Genomic DNA, 17782 nt, shown 5'->3' with positions numbered 1-17782 from the left:
AAATATTTTAGATGGGAAAGGGGAGGAGTGGGAAGAGAGGAGAGAGGGGAAATGGGTTGGTATGTAAAATAAATGGGAACAAAAGTTACTTAAGTAAAACACAGAAAGAAGTTTAAAACATCTTATTTGAAGACATGTGGCCTTGTATTCCCTTTATTTTTCTGAAGTTGGATATGAGTGTTGTAAAATCCTGGGAGATTGTGTCATCTCTAATAGAAACAGTGTGTGTTGGTGTTCTCATCCCATGGCTATTGCTGGGACTGTAGTTTATTGGCATTTTATTCCTGTTTGATCATGGCTTTCATTTTTGTTGTCTCATGATATACTAAGTTGATTTAGGAAAATAGAGTAATTCTGCTCTCACATCTCTATTTTTATATAATTTCAAGATAATTACTTAAAAGAAAATAATTGGCCAGAAGACAAATTTCTTTTAGAATAGTATAATTTTGTCTGCCTTTTTTGTAGAACTCAGCCAAGATGTTGCCTCAAAAGGGCTTGGATTGGTTTATGAGCTGGGCAATGAACAAGATCAACAAGAATTGGTGTCTACACTTGTAGAAACACTTATGACTGGCAAAAGGTACAGTGAATTTTAAAATTTCAGGTATGAATACATAGTACCTTGAGACTGTAATATGGAAGAAGGAAAAATTCCTTCTACTTATTAAAACATTGTATATCAGTGCTTGTTACACAGTTTATCCCAGTGTATAATCTGTTTACTTAGAAACATTGTACTGTGTTAGGATTTCCAACTTGAAGCCTGCAATGATAGTTAAAACATCCAGGTTAGAAAAACACTGTAAAACCTTTGGCTAAAAGAAGTTAAGATGTGATGAATAAACTTGAATATCATTCATAATCTGATCTGTGGTGAGTGCATGAAGGGAGACTGGTTTTGTAATTGCTGCTTTCTGCTACCTCCTTGGGGGAAGAATAGTTTTTATGTGTGACAACAGTGGCTGTAACTTTACATAGAAATCTTTAATATTTGTGAATTTGTTTTGTTTGTATTTGAGTTTAGAAAATTTGCAGTCTAATAGAAAAGAATAGTTTATATCTTTCATATACTAGACATACATTTTATTGCTCTTTGTTGGTATGAAAAATTTGAAGCTAATTTAAATTTTTGTTTATTTGTTTTAGAGCTAAACATGAAGTTTCTGGAGAGACCGTGGTATTTCAAGGGGGAGGCCTTGGCAAAACACCTGATGGGTAAGTGTGCTAAATCTCAAGCCATTGATGGTCAGTTAAGGCAGAGCAGGAATGGCCCTTATTGATGAATAAATAAAGAATGGCATGAGAAAAAACCCTACTGCTTTAGATTGGGTTTCCTTGGAAACAGACTCTGAGTTAGAGATTTGTATGCTGGAGGTTTATTGTAGAATACCCTGGGGATTGTCCTTGGGAGGAGTGAGTAAGTAGACACTACCATCACTCTGATGATAGAGTGAAAATTGAACTGTTGCCATAGTCTCATTGGACACTGAATTCTTGAGGAACTTTAGGCTAGGATGGCATGGCCCATCAGGGTTGTCCTGCTCTGAGACACAGAGCCTTGACCTTAGACTCACTTATCAGGCCTGTTCAGTGACTAATCATTGCTGGTAGGCTGCTTTGTGGGAGACTGTGACTTCAAAGACTAAGGTTCTCAGAGACTGACATTAGGTTCAGAACTCTGTGCTCCCAGGAAGCTGTGTTCTGAGTAGAGACCTTGTATAGCACTACGTTAAATTATTTATTTATTTATTTCTGTGAAAACTTTGTGACGTAGATTAGTCTTCCCGTTTAGCATTTCAAATTAATATTGGTGCTATCCCTTTTTCATTATTATTTCAGTGTGGTTTTATTGTTATTTTTCTTCTGAGAATTGTCAAGTAAATTATGACGCTTGTTCTGTTTTCCTGTGTGGCATTTGAAATAAAAGAAAGCTGCAAGTGGCTTATCTGTCTGCTATTCCATTTTTCACTGTTTTCACATCGAAGATTTTTTTTTTTAATTTGCTTGTTTTTATTTTTGCTTTTATGGGCTTTTTTTTTGTTTTCTTCTTCTTCTTGTTTTTGGGGGAATAAGGTCTCATTATGTTGTCTATGTTGCTCCTGAACTAGTTGGTTCAGTTGAAGCCTCTGGTATGACTACAGAAGTACAAACCACTGTACCTGGCTTCTTTCTGTATTAAAAAGTGCTATTTTTTTTTTACAAAATGATAATTAAGCAAATAAAATTTTCCTAGAGGAAATTTAACACAGATGTTTTTAAATGACTCATAGTAATGAGAGATATGTGCAACATGTTGAGTTTTTGAGTTGTCTTCCAAGGTGCAAAGAGCTTCGCATCCATGGGACGTCAGGCACATATTAGGTATTGTGTTTGTAACTACCAAATACCTGATAAAAAATCAACGGGGTAGAAGGATTTATTCTGGTTCATAGTTGGATGCTGTAAGATCTGTCTGTGGAAGGGAAGGAATGTTGTAGATGACTCTATGGTTGTAGGAGTGTTTAATGGTACTCCACCTCCTGACCTCTTAGAATAGAAAAGGAGAGATAGGGCAGGAATTGGTACTGGACTATAAAATCTCAAAGTTCATTCCTTAGTAACTCCTTCCTTAGAAAGCCAAGATCAGCATCTTAGACATTCTACAATCTTCCAAAACAGCACCATGAGCTGGGTACCAAGTATTCAAACACTTGAGCCAATGGGAGACATTTCATGTTAAAATCACAACAGGTTTTTACCATCAGAAAGACATAGGAATTATTGATGATTGAAGTATATGACTATATTCTTGTCTTCTGTCTCCTCGGTGTTAATAATGGTACTAGCAACTGAGGAGAAAAAAACAATTTAGAAGAGACCCCCCCAACATTGATAGTAAAATGCACACCAGTCCAAAGATAGCTAGAAAAATGTCTTAGTATATATATATCTCTTTTTGTTTGTTTCTAAGCCAGGGACTTTCTACTTACAAGGAACTTTGTTCTCTGGCAAGTGATCTCAGTCAGCCAGATCTGGTATATAAATTTATGAATCTGGCAAATCATCATGCAATGTGGAACTCCAGGAAGGTAAGTTGCTGTATTGTTTTGTTTCTTTCTTAAATTTTTGCTGGAGGTTAAACTCAGGGCCTCATACATACCAGGCAAATGCTCTAGTACTGAACAGTATACTCCCAGATTTTCTCCAAGAGCAAACTTGGTACATTAACCATGTAGTGCCAGTTGATGTCTGTGTCTGAGAGCCAGACTAGCATAGTAGACATTATTACTGCTAAAGCTGGAATACGGAATGTTTTATTCAAGGACAAGTTTGAGAAAGACTATTTTCTTGCCTTTTTGTATTTAATATGTTAGTATTTACTATGACAGTCATGTATAAGTTATTCTTTATTGTTTTTAGGGTGCTGCTTTTGGTTTTAATGTAATTGCTACCAGAGCTGGAGAACAACTGGCTCCTTTTCTGCCTCAGCTAGTTCCTCGACTTTACCGTTACCAGTTTGATCCCAATCTTGGAATTCGACAGGCTATGACAAGTATTTGGAATGCATTGGTCACTGACAAGTCAATGGCAAGTATCTGTGAACCTGTGTGTTCAGAGGCACTGTAGCTTGCCTGTGGTACCCCATAGGTTGAAACCCAGTGTTCTCCCATGCACACCTTTGTATGTTTATTTGCTGTCAGTGCTTGTTGTTTGCTTTTTTCTTTCAAAGATGCTGTAACATTTACTAAGATCTAAAAAATGGAAATGATCTAAAAGTTCATTGGGTGGATAGATGGTTAAAAGAATGACAGTATATTCACACATGTTATATTATATGTTAACAAGGATCACTGATGCCATGGGGAATGGGTCAAAAAAATCTATGCTTAAAGAGTTACTTTAGTTGGAAAGACAGACAAACAAAATAGTCAGTTGATATATATTGTTTTTCTTGGCTTCTGTCATCTGACCATTTACTGTTCTATCCTCCTTTCAGATTTGAAAGTTTTTCAGGAACTGCCTCTGAATATTGTTGTCCTGTTAGCTTTCTTTTTACTAAGCCCTAGGCAAATAAGCATTCTGTTCTCAGTTCTGTGCTGGCTCAGATAGGATATGTACTCCATCCATATTTACAAAATCTTAGTTCCTGCTTGTTGTCCTCACTTGTCTATTATTTATATGTACTATAATTGTAACATGTCCTGGAAAAAGCAGAAAAGAAAAATAATATCTTTTCTTCTTTCCTCTCACTATTCATTTATGTGCGCAAGCCAGCAAACTTGCTCTCACCTTCTTCTTTTGTCTGTGTCTTATATACCCCTCCTCCATCCCACATTGAATTTAGTTGCAGTTTCTGTTGAGTCTGATTTTATCATCAAGTGTTCCTTGAATCCACTCTGGTCCCTGATTCTTCCCTGATGAATAGATCATCATCTTTTTTCTTTTCTTTGCCCTGTTTTAGTTTATCTACATAGTAGTGAAAGTAATTTTTAAAATTGCAAATTGAATTTTGGTTAAAATTATTATTTTTTTTAAACTTTAAATATTTTATTAGTCTATTGAACAAAATAACTATAAGAGACAAATTCATAGACAAGAAATATAATGGATTTAAGGTTACAGGAGCTGGGGATGAAAAGAAAGTAAAAATAGTTACAGAGCTTTCTCTGAGGATAATAAAAATCTTTTTGAATTAGTGGTGATAAATACACAATACACTTGTATTCAGTGTCACTGAGTGGAACACTTAAAATCAATTAGAAGCTAAATTTTATATATATTTTACCACAACATAACAACCTTGAGGGAATAAGAAAAGCCACCAAAAGATTTGAGACAAGGGTACAGAGCATAGCATGGTTTAACTTGGGTTTTACAAAGAAGAAGACTGGATGAAACCTCTGCTGGACATGAAGACACAAATAAGAATTATTAAATGGATTTTTAGTTCACATTTTTTTCTTTCCAATACTGGAGTTTGAACTCTGGCTCTTGCATGCTAGGTAAGTGCTCTACCACTGATAGTATTTCTCAAGACCTCTTTAAAAAGTACTTATTTTGATACAAGATCTTGATCTGATTCAAACTGGGTCTTTAACTTTTGTGCTTCTTGCCTCAGCCTCCAGAATAATTTAGGTTACAGGGGTGCACAACTACTTTCAGCTTCCAGTTGATTGTTCCAACTGAGTCTACCATCAATTTGTTATCACCAAAGCTTAGATCAAATTCACTCATTCTTCTCTGTTCTCATATCTTACAAGACCTGAAACATGCTGTAGTTCTGTCCTCTTTCTTACATACGACACAGAGTATATTCCCACTCATGGTTGTTGGTACTTGAGCATTCAACTTTGAGGGCTCATTGAATTCTATTAGCTCTAGGATAGGATATGGTGCATCTGGGTCAACTAAGACTTAATAGGATAATGGGAGTTACAGATATGAGTTTGGATTACAGGCCTTGGCTCTTGAGATTTGGGCATGATCTTTGAGTAAGTGAACTATTGAACCACAATTGTGATGAGCAGGGGATATGGGACGCTATCTGTTTATTTACTTTTAGGTGAGTTATTCTCTGTTTTGATCATCTAATATATAAGTGAGTATAACAAAACTTAACTACAAGTGAAAAAGTTTAGAGTCCTTAGATCTGTTGGTGTGACAACTGAGTCTACTATCAATTTATTATTACCTAAGCTTAGATCAAACTCACTTAACCTTCTGAACCATTATTATACTTACTTTTGCAAAAAAAAAAAACAACCCCAAAACCAAAAAACAAAACTTCAAGTACAGAGATACCATTTTGTCTTTTGAGGTCTCCAGTGTAATAGCGCAGTATAATAATGGCTTGTCTGATTTGATTTACCTTAAGAAGGTGCTGTAGGAACATGGAAGAGAGTTGGTAGGTTGAACTTTTCTGAGTGGTGGCTACTCTGAATCTCCATGACTAAATAGGAGTTACTCAAGTTGGACATAGAAGAGGATTGCAGAAGTAGTATGTGCCAAGCTACAGAACTAAGGCCAGACAAGATGAGTCACAGTGGGTTGTGTGGTATAAAGCCTAAGAGATTAGATTTTATTCTCATGTACTATGGAAAAGGATCATCTGTATTTACATTTTAGAGTGCTTGCAAAGTGCTGAGAGATTTATAGGCTGAGAGGCCTAGGGACACTTTAATAAAGAAAAATGATCAGTGTTGTTGAGAGGTAAATAATTTGATTGTTGGATTTTACATTTTTCATTTTATCTTTTGCTTTCTTTAGGTGGATAAGTATTTGAAAGAAATTCTTCAAGATTTGATTAAAAACCTTACCAGCAACATGTGGCGTGTTCGAGAATCCAGGTACCACTTAGAAAATTAGACTAGTGAAATAGAGCTGGAAAGTTCCCCTTCATATTTCTAAGGTTTTTTATTTTTTACATGGTATAACAAGAATTAAGTTAAAACCACCAATTTTTAGTTGATTTTTTTTAACTACTTGAACTCTACTGGATGATTTGCCTAAATTACCTTATATAAATATGAAGTTAATGAATCTGTGGATCACTTGTTAAACTGTAGACATCAAATTGTATTATTTCATGACTTAATAGGGTAGAATTTCTTTGTGTATGCAGTTTGTATACCTCTTACATTTGATGCCTCTTACATGCTTGGTGATATGAGCACATAGGTGAGTTAAAATAGTGTATTGGTGTATCATTCAAAGGGATTGAATTATATAGTTGTAGAAATTGTCACTTAGTGATTTGTGTCCTATGTGATACATTTGAGGTAATACTGGAATAATTATAATTGTCTTGGGGCAAGAGGTTAGGACTAGAAATACAGATGGAGTTTGTATTATTGTCTAGTATTTGGTAGTAAAAACTTGGACTTGCTTGAACATATATTTGAAATCAAGTTTTTATTTTCAGCTGTTTAGCTTTGAATGATTTATTGAGAGGAAGACCTTTAGATGACGTCATTGACAAACTTCCAGAAATGTGGGAAACACTTTTTAGAGTACAAGATGATATTAAGGTATTATAGAAATCTACATTTATATATAGATTAATTTAAACTGGAATCATTAAAATACACTATAGATTTTTTAAATGCATATATTTCAAAATTCCCTGTGTAGACAGTTTTAGGAAACCATAGTTTTATCTCCAAATTTTAGCCTTGATGTATATGTTAATTCACAAGTTTGTATCTTTATTTAGGTCTAAACTGAAGTGACTTTAAAGGAGGTGGCTACAGCATGCCTTTTTCAGTAGAAATCTCATGATGCTGTTGGATTAGGAGCAAATACCCATTTGGAAGTAATTTGTACGATTAAGTTTGAAAAATTAAGCATTCATTTCTAAATAATGTGATTAATGAAAAAATATCTCTCAGTTTTCTTACGTATTTTCTTGCTTCATATTACTATAAAGCTGAGATAATTTATGAAGGGGAAATGTAATTTGAAGGTTATTATTTCTCATAGATGGACTCTGTTTGGGCCTATGACAAGGCAGTCTATCAGGTCAGAGTCTGAGTAAAAAACATTTACTTGGGATAGTGAGCAAAGCGAAGGAAAAGAGGAAGAGTGTGCGGCCCCATAATCTCTTTCAAGGGTTTGTTCTCAGTGAACTATGCTTTCTTCCCCTATCTCTGAGGAGGTTGTAGTAGTGCCCCTCTGGGGACCCAGCCTTAGCACATAAACCTTTTGAGGATGATCAAGATCCAACTAAAGTACTGGATCATTTACATTTTAAAATATTTTGACATCCTTAACATTAGACCACTAGGCTTGTTTTTCGTGTTGCTTTATTTATTAAAAAATGTTAATTCTTTTAGAATCTTCACAGAGGTTTTTGTGTATTTTATTCTACATTTTACTTTTGGACTGTTGTAGTTAATGACTACATTTTTGTATGGGCAAAAATAGATAAGCAATATATGTTCCTTATTGCTCAAAAAAACCTAATGAAATACTATATACTTAAACCTGTTATTGAAAGTTATGTTTTACTATTTTGTATTAGGATTAAGGTAGTTAATTACCCATTATAGAGTAGAGAAAAATGAATGCTGTCTGATATGTATAATGCCAGACTTTTCTCATTTTTAGGAATCTGTACGGAAAGCAGCAGAACTAGCTCTGAAAACTCTGAGCAAGGTGAGAATACTCATCTCACAGTGGGATAGAGTAGGGCAGGACTCACCATACACTTCACATTGCTTTATTTATTTTTTGTCATAGGACTTAATGTTGCTTTGTAATTGGTTTGTATAGTTTATTGCTCTTACAGTGAATAAAAAAGTGTGTTCTGTAACACTAAAGGTAGTGTTTCTGGAGGACAATATACCTCTGCTTTCTTTAAATAATGAGACTATCTACATGAGGTATACTTTTCCTTTGACCCTGAAGAACACATTACTCTCTTAAATGAAGCAATAAATGTCTTTATTTTAATATCTTTCCCAAATTTATAAGGTTGGTAAGCTTTTTTGAAACTAAATAGTATGCCACTTGGAATTACTTTTGTAATTTACATTTTAATTGTGTAAGCCTTGTCATTGATCACATTACTAAATAGTAAAAAAGTATGTTTTGAATCCAGGTGCCCTTCATGTCTAGGTTTGTGTTCTTTACCAGATCACACCTTCAACTCCTTTGTTCCTCATTATACAAATGAGAAAGTAAAACATTAGAGAATAAACTATATCATCAGATTTTCTGTTTAGATATGGCGTATCTTTAGAAGCCAGTTTGGCCATTCCTCTATCTCCCTCCAACCCCACCGTGGCATAGAAAGTAGACTCACTTTCACTTTATCCCTAATAGAGACCTAAAAAAGCACTGCCAGAGAAATGCTGTAATAGTCGAGAGGCCAGCTTCACTAATGTCCATGCTCTTTGTATGTGAGGTTTGTGTGAAAATGTGTGACCCTGCCAAAGGAGCAGCTGGCCAGAGAACCATTGCTGTCCTCCTGCCCTGCCTTCTGGACAAAGGAATGATGAGTCCTGTGACGGAAGTCCGAGCCCTCAGGTGTGGTTTGGTTGAAGTGAATGTATTAGAATTATTTAGTTTCTATCCAGTCTGTAGAAAATGTGTTTTCTTGAATGTCAGATTCCTAAAAATACAGAAAATGGACTGAGGAGAATCATTGAGATAACTCAAGCATTTGTGAAAGGATGTGAGTCATAGTACTTTTATAGTCATATTTCATGGGGAGCTTGATTTCAACTAGCAATCTGAGTTGCATATATTCTATTATCTTTGGCCCCTTTCCTAAGTTAGGAAGCACATTTTCCTGTTACACCACAGGTCCTCAGGGGCTGGCTTGTTGGGTGTAACCAACTGTTTTGTTGTCCTTACTAAACTAATCTATGTGATGATTGTTAATTGTACCTAAACCTACTGCCTAAAAGGCAGGTGTGGAACTTAATGATGGTTCAGGCTGTCAGAACTTGAGCCCAGTAGTGACTCTAATAGTGTAAAATGACAGGCCTGATGCGGTGGGTAAGATGCAGACAGCAGTGCTTGTGGAAGAGCCTTGGTTGTTTGGGAAGCAGAGTCTACTCATGTAGCTCACTTAGGCCCTGTATTTGCTATATGCAACCCAGCCTGGCCTCAAATTAGTGATCCTTCTGACTCACATGTCCAAATGTTGGCATTACTGGCATAAGCTTATTTTTTAAAATAGTTGACCATTTCCTTGGTTAGCCTTAGTAGATACGTTAACACAACTAGAATATTATCAGTGGTCAAATGAGAGAAAGAGCAAGGATGGGACTGTTAAAGTTTGAAGAATCAAGTCAGCACATACCTTTAATTCCAGCACTCGGGGGTGGGGGGGTAGAGGCCATCAGATCTCTGTGAGTTCAAGACCAGCCTGGTCTATAAGAGCTAGGTCCAGGACAGGTTCCAAAGCTACAGAGATACCCTGTCTTGAAAAAAAAAAAAGTGAAAAGTTTTGTTATGTAGCCAAGGCTGGCCTCAAGCTCGGCCACCATCTCAGTCTCCCAGCTGCTGGAATTTATGGGCATTCACCACAGTCAGCTCCTGAAAATTTTTGGAACAATCAAAAATTTGGATTTTAGATGAGAATAAGTTATTAGTATTTTTAGAAGTATAAAAATGTTATGATAGGGATAAAGTACTTGTAGAAATACATAGTGAAATTTTATTAGCTTAAAGTAATAAAACAGCAAAGGGGAAATGGTGCTTAAATGTATGAAGAAATTACAGATTAACTAAAATTGGCCTTTGTTATTAGTTGTTGAAATAGATAAAGAGGACAAGGAATTTCATCTTGGGCCTCTCTATGTTTTATGTGTGCTTACTGAAAAGTATCTGTAATTTTTTTAAGTGCCAGGAGACCTGGGTTCAGTCGTGACCAGAACCCTACTTCCTAGTGGCCTGGATCAGGCTTTGACCGTATGACTATATACCTGATGCAGCGGCAGAACATCCTCATCATTAGATTGTAGGGCTTCTTATGTTTGGTCAGAAGACCCAGATTTTGCCTTTTGTGTGTCTAGCATTAACACCCTTGTGAAGATCAGCAAAAGTGCAGGAGCCATGCTGAAACCACATGCACCCAAACTCATCCCAGCGCTGCTAGAGTCCTTAAGTGTGTTGGAGCCTCAAGTTCTCAATTATCTGAGTCTCCGTGCCACGGAGCAAGAAAAGGTGAGTGTGTTAGTGTGAGTGTACAGACCCACCCTGTGTCCATAGACAAACTGTAGCTGCTGACGCCTTCACTCTTCACACTACATGCAATGGGTGTCTTTGTTGAACTTTTAGATTTTTATTTTAAATGGAGAAGGCCGTCTGTCTGTCTCATATGTTCTTGTTAGATAAAAATTGACAATCCCCCCCCCCCCACTCCCCTAATCAGTCAGGGTTTCTCTGTGTAGCCCTGGCTGTCCTGGAACTCACTCTATAGACCAGGCTGGCCACTAACTCAGAGATTCATCTCTCTCTGCCTCCCAAGTGCACCACCACCATTCAGCTAAAATTGACAACTTATTAACATAATTTTAACAGTTTAAAAATTACTTTTATATTTTTTAGGAAATGGATTACATTTAGAGGGAGACTTTGGTCTAACATTTTTCTGCTTTGTTTTTGATTAGTTATTTTCTAAAAGTTGTATATGACACATTTATTGAGGAAAAATGAAATCAGCCTGGAAGGGTAGAAAGCAATCCCCTAGAGGTTTCCACTGTTTGAACAGTTTCCTGCAGCTTTTAAAAATTCTTTCATAGTCATAGGCTACAAAGCCTCCTGATAGTCAATTTAAAAACAAAATCAGAGTTTGATTATTGTATAACTGCTTTTTAATTAAATAGTGCATAGTGCCTGTTTATGTTTTATTCTTTTTAATTCATTTATACTAAAGTTAGGTGGTTTTATTTTTGTAGGGAGATTTTATAATAAAGGTTATATCCCCTCTTCCTTATTGAAAAATTTGAGTAGTATCAGCCTTATAAGCAAGAACCTTACTGTTATATTTTGAATTTTTCTTTTATAGACATTGTCCATTATCTTTTTATACTCTCTTAGCTCCAGCCTTCTTATTATCCCCTCCACCCTGGTGTCCTACTTAGACCTTATGCTTGGAGCACTGTATCTACTGAGCTAAATCCCTAACTTTTGGGCTAGAGAGATAGCATAGCAATTAGCTGCTCTTGTAAAGGACTGGAGTTCAGTTCCTAGCACCTACATTGGGCATTTTATAACCTGTAACCCTGGCCTTTGTTAGTGTGTATAATCACATGTGCTTGTCTCTCCCCATACATAAAGTAACAAACTTTTAATCCCTAATTCCATTAACTATTTACATACTTCTATGAATAGTGTTTTATTCTATGCCTAGCTTCCTCTCTCTACCCTCCTTTCTTTTAAAACATAATTTCTTTATTCTTTGGGATTTTCATATAATGTACCCTAATTACACTTGTCTCCTAGTCTCCCATATCTTCCCCTCACCCCTGCAACATCCCCCAAAAGAAATAAAAGGCAAGCAAACAAACCAAAACAAAAAGCAAAATCCTCTTTGCTTTTCCATCTTTCCTGTCTGTCCAACATATCTTCCTTTATTCTGGTGGTACTGGAGCGGTATGTCACATAGTAGACCCCTTTGTCCAGTCAGCTTTACTAGCAAATGTTCATTGCAACGAGTCATTGGTCTGGTTCAAGGCCTCTGGTTTCTGGCACACCATCACCTTGCCAAAACTCCTCTGGTATATCCTGAGGCCACCCCAAGTCATGGGGTTTTGTGTTTTCGCTTAGACAACTTTTTAGACATTGTGTAGAAATTCAGTGTATTCTCTTTTTGAGTGGATAGAGAACCTGAAACCCAAGAAGGCTGAGTGACTTGATTAGAGCCATAGCTATATGTTAATAAGTGAATGCATTAGTTGATTTTTGGCAGTACTAGGAATTGATCCCAGGGCCTATATGCATGCTGAGCATACAGTGTACTGGTAGGGCGTACCACCAGCCCATGTATTTTGTTTCTAACTGTTGTCTGGATTTCTGATCTTTAGGGAGATGTCAACTTTACAGTTAAGTTGTTTTTTCTTTTTGAAAGGTTACAGGCTTTAATCACTAGACCAGAATTTTAATATGTATGGATATGAAAACTGCTTTAGACATTTCATCATTAGGATAGTACGTCTTTCCCAGAATGAATATGATTTACAGAAGTCTAATAGTCATCTTTCACCCAATGTTAATATTTAATAGTCTTGCTTAGCTGAAATGTTATTTTGCTTGTAAAATCCATCTATGATTGAAACTATTGATCAGAAATTCTATCAAATTCAACCCCCCTTTTACAAGTGTCAGAATAATTAGCTGTTTGTTTTTTTTTGTTTGTTTGTACAGTTAAATTGTTAAGTGAGGTTAAAAGATACTAGAATTACTTTCACCTGATTTCATTATTGATTATTTATTTAAAAGCCTTTAGTTTGGAAATGACTCTTAATTGGAGTTTATGTGGCTAATGGATAACTAATTGAATGTCTTGAGTGACTTGAGTTTGTGTTCTTCAGGCTGCAATGGACAGTGCTCGCCTCAGTGCTGCCAAGTCCTCTCCCATGATGGAGACAATCAACATGGTGAGTGGCCAGTACAACTTCAACACTCCTTTCTTCTCTTTAAATGCGGTTCTTCATGAAACAAGCTGAAGGGAGATGGATGCTTTGATAAAATACTGTGAATGCAATTTTCTCTTTGAAAAAAATTTCAGTTTTTAACTAGTATATAAAAAGTACATATTTATGGGCATTTTTCTTAATTACTAATAGAATTAAATTTTCTGGATAGCAGAATTAGTCAACATTGTGTTACATGGAAAACAACATACTAAGAGCTCTATTTGTAAGTCCATGTATAAACAACATACTAAGAGCTCTATCTGTAAGTCCATATATAAACAACATACTAAGAGCTCTATCTGTAAGTCCATGTATAAACAACATACTAAGAGCTCTATCTGTAAGTCCATGTATAAACAACATACTAAGAGCTCTATCTGTAAGTCCATGTATAAACGACATACTAAGAGCTCTATCTGTAAGTCCATGTATAAACGACATACTAAGAGCTCTATCTGTAAGTCCATGTATAAACAACATACTATGAGCTCTATCTGTAAGTCCATGTATAAACAACATACTAAGAGCTCTATCTGTAAGTCCATATATAAACAACATACTAAGAGCTCTATCTGTAAGTCCATGTATATTTATGCTTTGGTCTTCTTAGTTTAGAAAGGTTCAGAGGTGTGTTATTTATTTATTTTATTATTATTATCATTACTTTTTGCCTGCCTCTGAGAAATTCTTTGAAAAGGACCATGAAGGTATAAGCTTAGAGGAATTTTAATGAAATAGATAGCACAGAAGGTTGGTGACAGGAACTGAGCAATCGTGATGGGCTTCAGATGTCAGAAATATTTATAGTGAAGAGGTCATAGTTCTTTGAGGTTCTGAGTTCTACAGTTCTCGGAGTCTCAGCAACCACCTTTTGGACATTTCTGTAGTGATTGTTAAGAGCTTGCAAGCTAAGCAGGTCACAGATTGGTTAAGAGTATTTAGTCTTAAGAATTTTATATCTCAGTTGTATTATTGGGGAAAGTGATAGGAGTATTTAGCAAACATCACTTGGAAATATTCATAAATAAATGAAGTATATATTTTAAAAATTGTAACAAGCTATGGTGAGTCATATATGAAATTGACTTATTTGGGGCCAGGTAGGCTAGATCCACTTTGGAAGTCAGTTTTAATAGAGGCATTTTACATTAGATATAGATTGGTAGAGGAAGATTGAAAGAGAGGTCATTTATTAGGTAATCATTTCTTTCCTCTTTTAGTAAATTAATCTTCACTATTTTGTTTTATTCTATTTTTAATGTTGACCCATTAGTACATTTTTTGTTCAATTCAACTGGAGGAAAAACAAACTAGTGATTTTCCAACTTTATGTTAAATTCAGTGGGTATATATTTGATATGGGTAGTTTTTAAATGAAGACATGGTACTAACTTAATCATTTGCTTAGGCTTGCCTTTGTGTTTATTATTTTCTCAAAGTGCCTGCAATACCTTGATGTTTCGGTTCTGGGCGAGCTAGTTCCTAGGTTATGTGAACTGATCAGAAGTGGTGTAGGTCTTGGAACTAAGGTAAGATTTTTTTTTCTTTGTGTGTGTGTGTGTTGTGTATGTGTATGTGCTTGAAGACAAGTTGTTGTCATGCAGCTAAGGCTGGTCTTCAACTCATTCATTATATAGCATAGGCTGGCCTCAAACTCAAAGTTCTGTCTCAGCTACCTACTATTGGAAGACATAAGCATGTGCCACCACACCCAAAATGTGTGTGTCTGTAATATATATGCGCACATGCATGTGAAGGGCGCATAATATTTTGAGACAAGGTCTCCTATGGCCTAGTCTAGTCTCAGACTTCATGTAGAGCTGAGGATGCTTTGAACTTTTGATCCTTCTGCCTATATTTCCTAGTGCTGGGATTATAAGCTTCATCCTGGTGTACTATCTTACATGCAGTCATGTTCTGCTTGTCTTACTTGTTTTAGTAGGATTGTTTGTGGTTGTCATGTAAGTGCTTTTGGATTTTCTGTTATTACCAGTTAATGGATAAGTTCACTCGCCTGTCAAGGAATAATCATTTTAGATAGTGATTAGGAATTTTTGTGTAAGAGTAAATAAGTGTTTGTGTAGAAAACTTTTTTTTGAGACTCTTAAAAAGGTCAGATACTGCCTTTATCTGCTTTTTTTTTTTCTGTTGTTTTTCGTTGTTGTTATTTTAGACCAAATCTCACTCTGGGGTGTCCCCACACTGCCTTCCTGCCTCAAACTTGGCAGTGCTGGGATTGCATGTATCACCACACTGAGCTTCGTCTCATTATAAAAGAATAAATCATTTCTTCTCTTGGTAAAGTTACTTCACTAACATTTCTAAATCAAAAGAGAGCTAAAAATAAAAACACTAATAGTTTTACCTTGCAAGAGAAAAACCCCAGCTGTTTATATCTGAGTGTTTCCCTCCCGTGTATATTTTCCATATGCATGTCTTCTACATTGTGTTCTGTAAGGGGTATGTGATGCTCTGCTTGCTGCAATATAGCCTTTATCTTACTCAATCAAGGGACATCTGACTTTTTAGCTTTTAGAAAGCTATTAAATAAGGAACTATTCTTCTCTTTGGACACATACAAACTGATGGAATTATTAATGCAATTTTTTTTGTGATAACTTGTCTTATTCTGAGAGTTTATTCACAGTGCCTTAAATTCTTGCTCCTAAAACAGTAATCTTTGTTGAACTAGTTTAGAATGTTTTCCTTTCTCTATATTGAATCCCAGAAGAGCTATTAGACTTTGTGTGTTTTATCTTTAAATTGTTGGTGCTTAAAAGAAGTGGTTTGTGACCTCAAATTTAGACCTTTGTTTTTGTGACCTTAAAGGGAGGCTGTGCCAGTGTCATTGTGTCTTTAACTACTCAGTGTCCCCAGGACCTAACACCTTACTCAGGTGAGTTGTCACATGTATGTGGATACTTTTTCATGGTTTTGTTTATTTCAGAGTTTTAAAATAAAAATTATTTGGACATGCTTATGTGTTTTGATTCCACTCAAACTTGACCCAGTCATTTTGTTAGCAAGCTTTTATTGTTCTACCAGGAAGTTTCTCAGTTGTGTAAAGAGGTAAAAGTACTTTTCATTCTTTATAGCTGTTTTTTCCTACTTATAGCTAACTTAAAATGAATCTTTTTCCTCTTCTAGATAGAGTCCTGGTGGGGTTTCTGTATATAGCGCTCATTCTTGTACCTTTTCCAGAATATTTTGGAAAGAGATTAATTTTTAATTTTAAATCAAATGAATGAAAGAAAGTAGGTAGTAAAAATAATATTCAAAAGATCTAAGCTCAACAACTTGCTAGACCTGGATGGAGGTGGGTGGTCCTTGGACTTCCCATAGGGTAGGGAACCCTGATTGCTCTTTGGGCTGACGAGGGAGGGGGACTTGATTGGGGGGGGGATATGGGAGGCAGTGGCGGGGAAGAGACAGAAATCTTTAATAAATAAATAAATAAAAATCTAAGCTACTATGCAGTAAATCTGATTAATTTCAGGGTTATGGGGTTTTTATTCCTGGAAACATAACAAAATACTTTGCCAACCATACAATCAGATGTTTTTATTTATTTCTGTAGGTAAACTTATGAGTGCTTTGCTTAGTGGCCTGACAGATCGGAACAGTGTAATTCAGAAATCCTGTGCATTTGCCATGGGCCATTTAGTTCGGGTGAGTTGGATTTCTTGCTCAGTTAAGTACAGCTCTGGGAATTGTAAAGAAGTGAGTAGGGTTATTTGTTTTGCAGACTTCACGGGACAGCAGCACTGAAAAGCTGCTGCAGAAGCTCAGTGGCTGGTATATGGAGAAAGAAGGTACCTTTCTTCTCCTTTTGTATGACATTTTAAATTTAGAGTTTAACCAAATAGACTACTCTTTCGGTAGAAACATTTTAAATTGGTTTATTTAGATCACTTACTCTGACAAAATAGTAATAGTAAATGCTAACAAAATTTTGGTTTCTTCTTTCTTGAGAACCTATCTACAAGACCTCTTGTGCTTTGACTATTCATGCAATTGGAAGATACAGTCCTGATGTATTGAAGAACCATGCCAAAGAAGTTCTGCCCTTGGCATTTCTAGGCATGCATGAAATTGCTGATGAGGAGAAATCTGAAAAAGAAGAGTGTAACTTGTGGACTGAAGTGTGGCAGGAAAATGTACCTGGTTAGTAAATGATGGTTACAAGGTAAATGTGGTTTTTAAGAACACAGCTGTAATTCTTTACTCATATTGTTGATTCATAATTTTCTAAGGACTTGAGCACGTATCACATTTCATTTTTAGTATATCCTAATTTCTAAGTTTGCAAAGTGCCACTCAGAGCTCTTCTCTTTGACTTGTTGCTGCCTCTGTGAGAGAATATAAACTGTCTAAGTAAAGTAGAACTTTACTTAGGTTAGTGGAGTGTAATTGTGATTTTTATGTGGCTTTAGAGTAGTATTGTAGAGCTGTGTTTTTAACCTTAGTACACATTAATGATGATGACTTTTTGAAATAACATCCCCGGTAGTGTGTCCAGTTCACAAATTCCTGCTTTTACAGACAGAAGCAGCACTGCAGGCTCTGCCTTTATTTAGCAGGTGGTGTGTTTTATCAGTTGACAGTCACTGCTTTAGACAGATGGCACTGACTTACATTTAAAAATGATTTAA

The 17782-nt window shown here is 35.8% G+C and overlaps 1 protein-coding gene across 4 annotated transcripts in view; it reads left to right on the top strand.

Moving 5' to 3' along the window:
- The window catches only part of Ecpas (Ecm29 proteasome adaptor and scaffold), a 121461-nt gene that overhangs the window by 90101 nt on the left and 13578 nt on the right, over positions 1-17782 (top strand). For all 4 annotated transcript variants that reach the window (XM_041656915.1, XM_041656914.1, XM_041656912.1 and 1 more), the window contains 15 exons: positions 469-583; positions 1150-1218; positions 2954-3071; positions 3403-3570; positions 6250-6329; positions 6905-7010; positions 8089-8136; positions 8888-9009; positions 10506-10656; positions 13026-13091; positions 14570-14659; positions 15960-16026; positions 16708-16799; positions 16876-16942; positions 17103-17294. In XM_041656915.1, the coding sequence (XP_041512849.1) occupies positions 469-583; positions 1150-1218; positions 2954-3071; positions 3403-3570; positions 6250-6329; positions 6905-7010; positions 8089-8136; positions 8888-9009; positions 10506-10656; positions 13026-13091; positions 14570-14659; positions 15960-16026; positions 16708-16799; positions 16876-16942; positions 17103-17294 (1551 nt within the window). The remainder of the gene's footprint in view (positions 1-468; positions 584-1149; positions 1219-2953; positions 3072-3402; positions 3571-6249; positions 6330-6904; positions 7011-8088; positions 8137-8887; positions 9010-10505; positions 10657-13025; positions 13092-14569; positions 14660-15959; positions 16027-16707; positions 16800-16875; positions 16943-17102; positions 17295-17782) is intronic.

This window comes from Microtus oregoni, unplaced genomic scaffold (assembly GCF_018167655.1).
Source record: "Microtus oregoni isolate MIOR12 unplaced genomic scaffold, Mior012 000008F_ref0000371, whole genome shotgun sequence".
Lineage (NCBI taxonomy): Eukaryota > Metazoa > Chordata > Mammalia > Rodentia > Cricetidae > Microtus > Microtus oregoni.
Note: the sequence above shows the minus strand (reverse complement) of the source record. Positions and strands in the feature narration are given on the sequence as shown.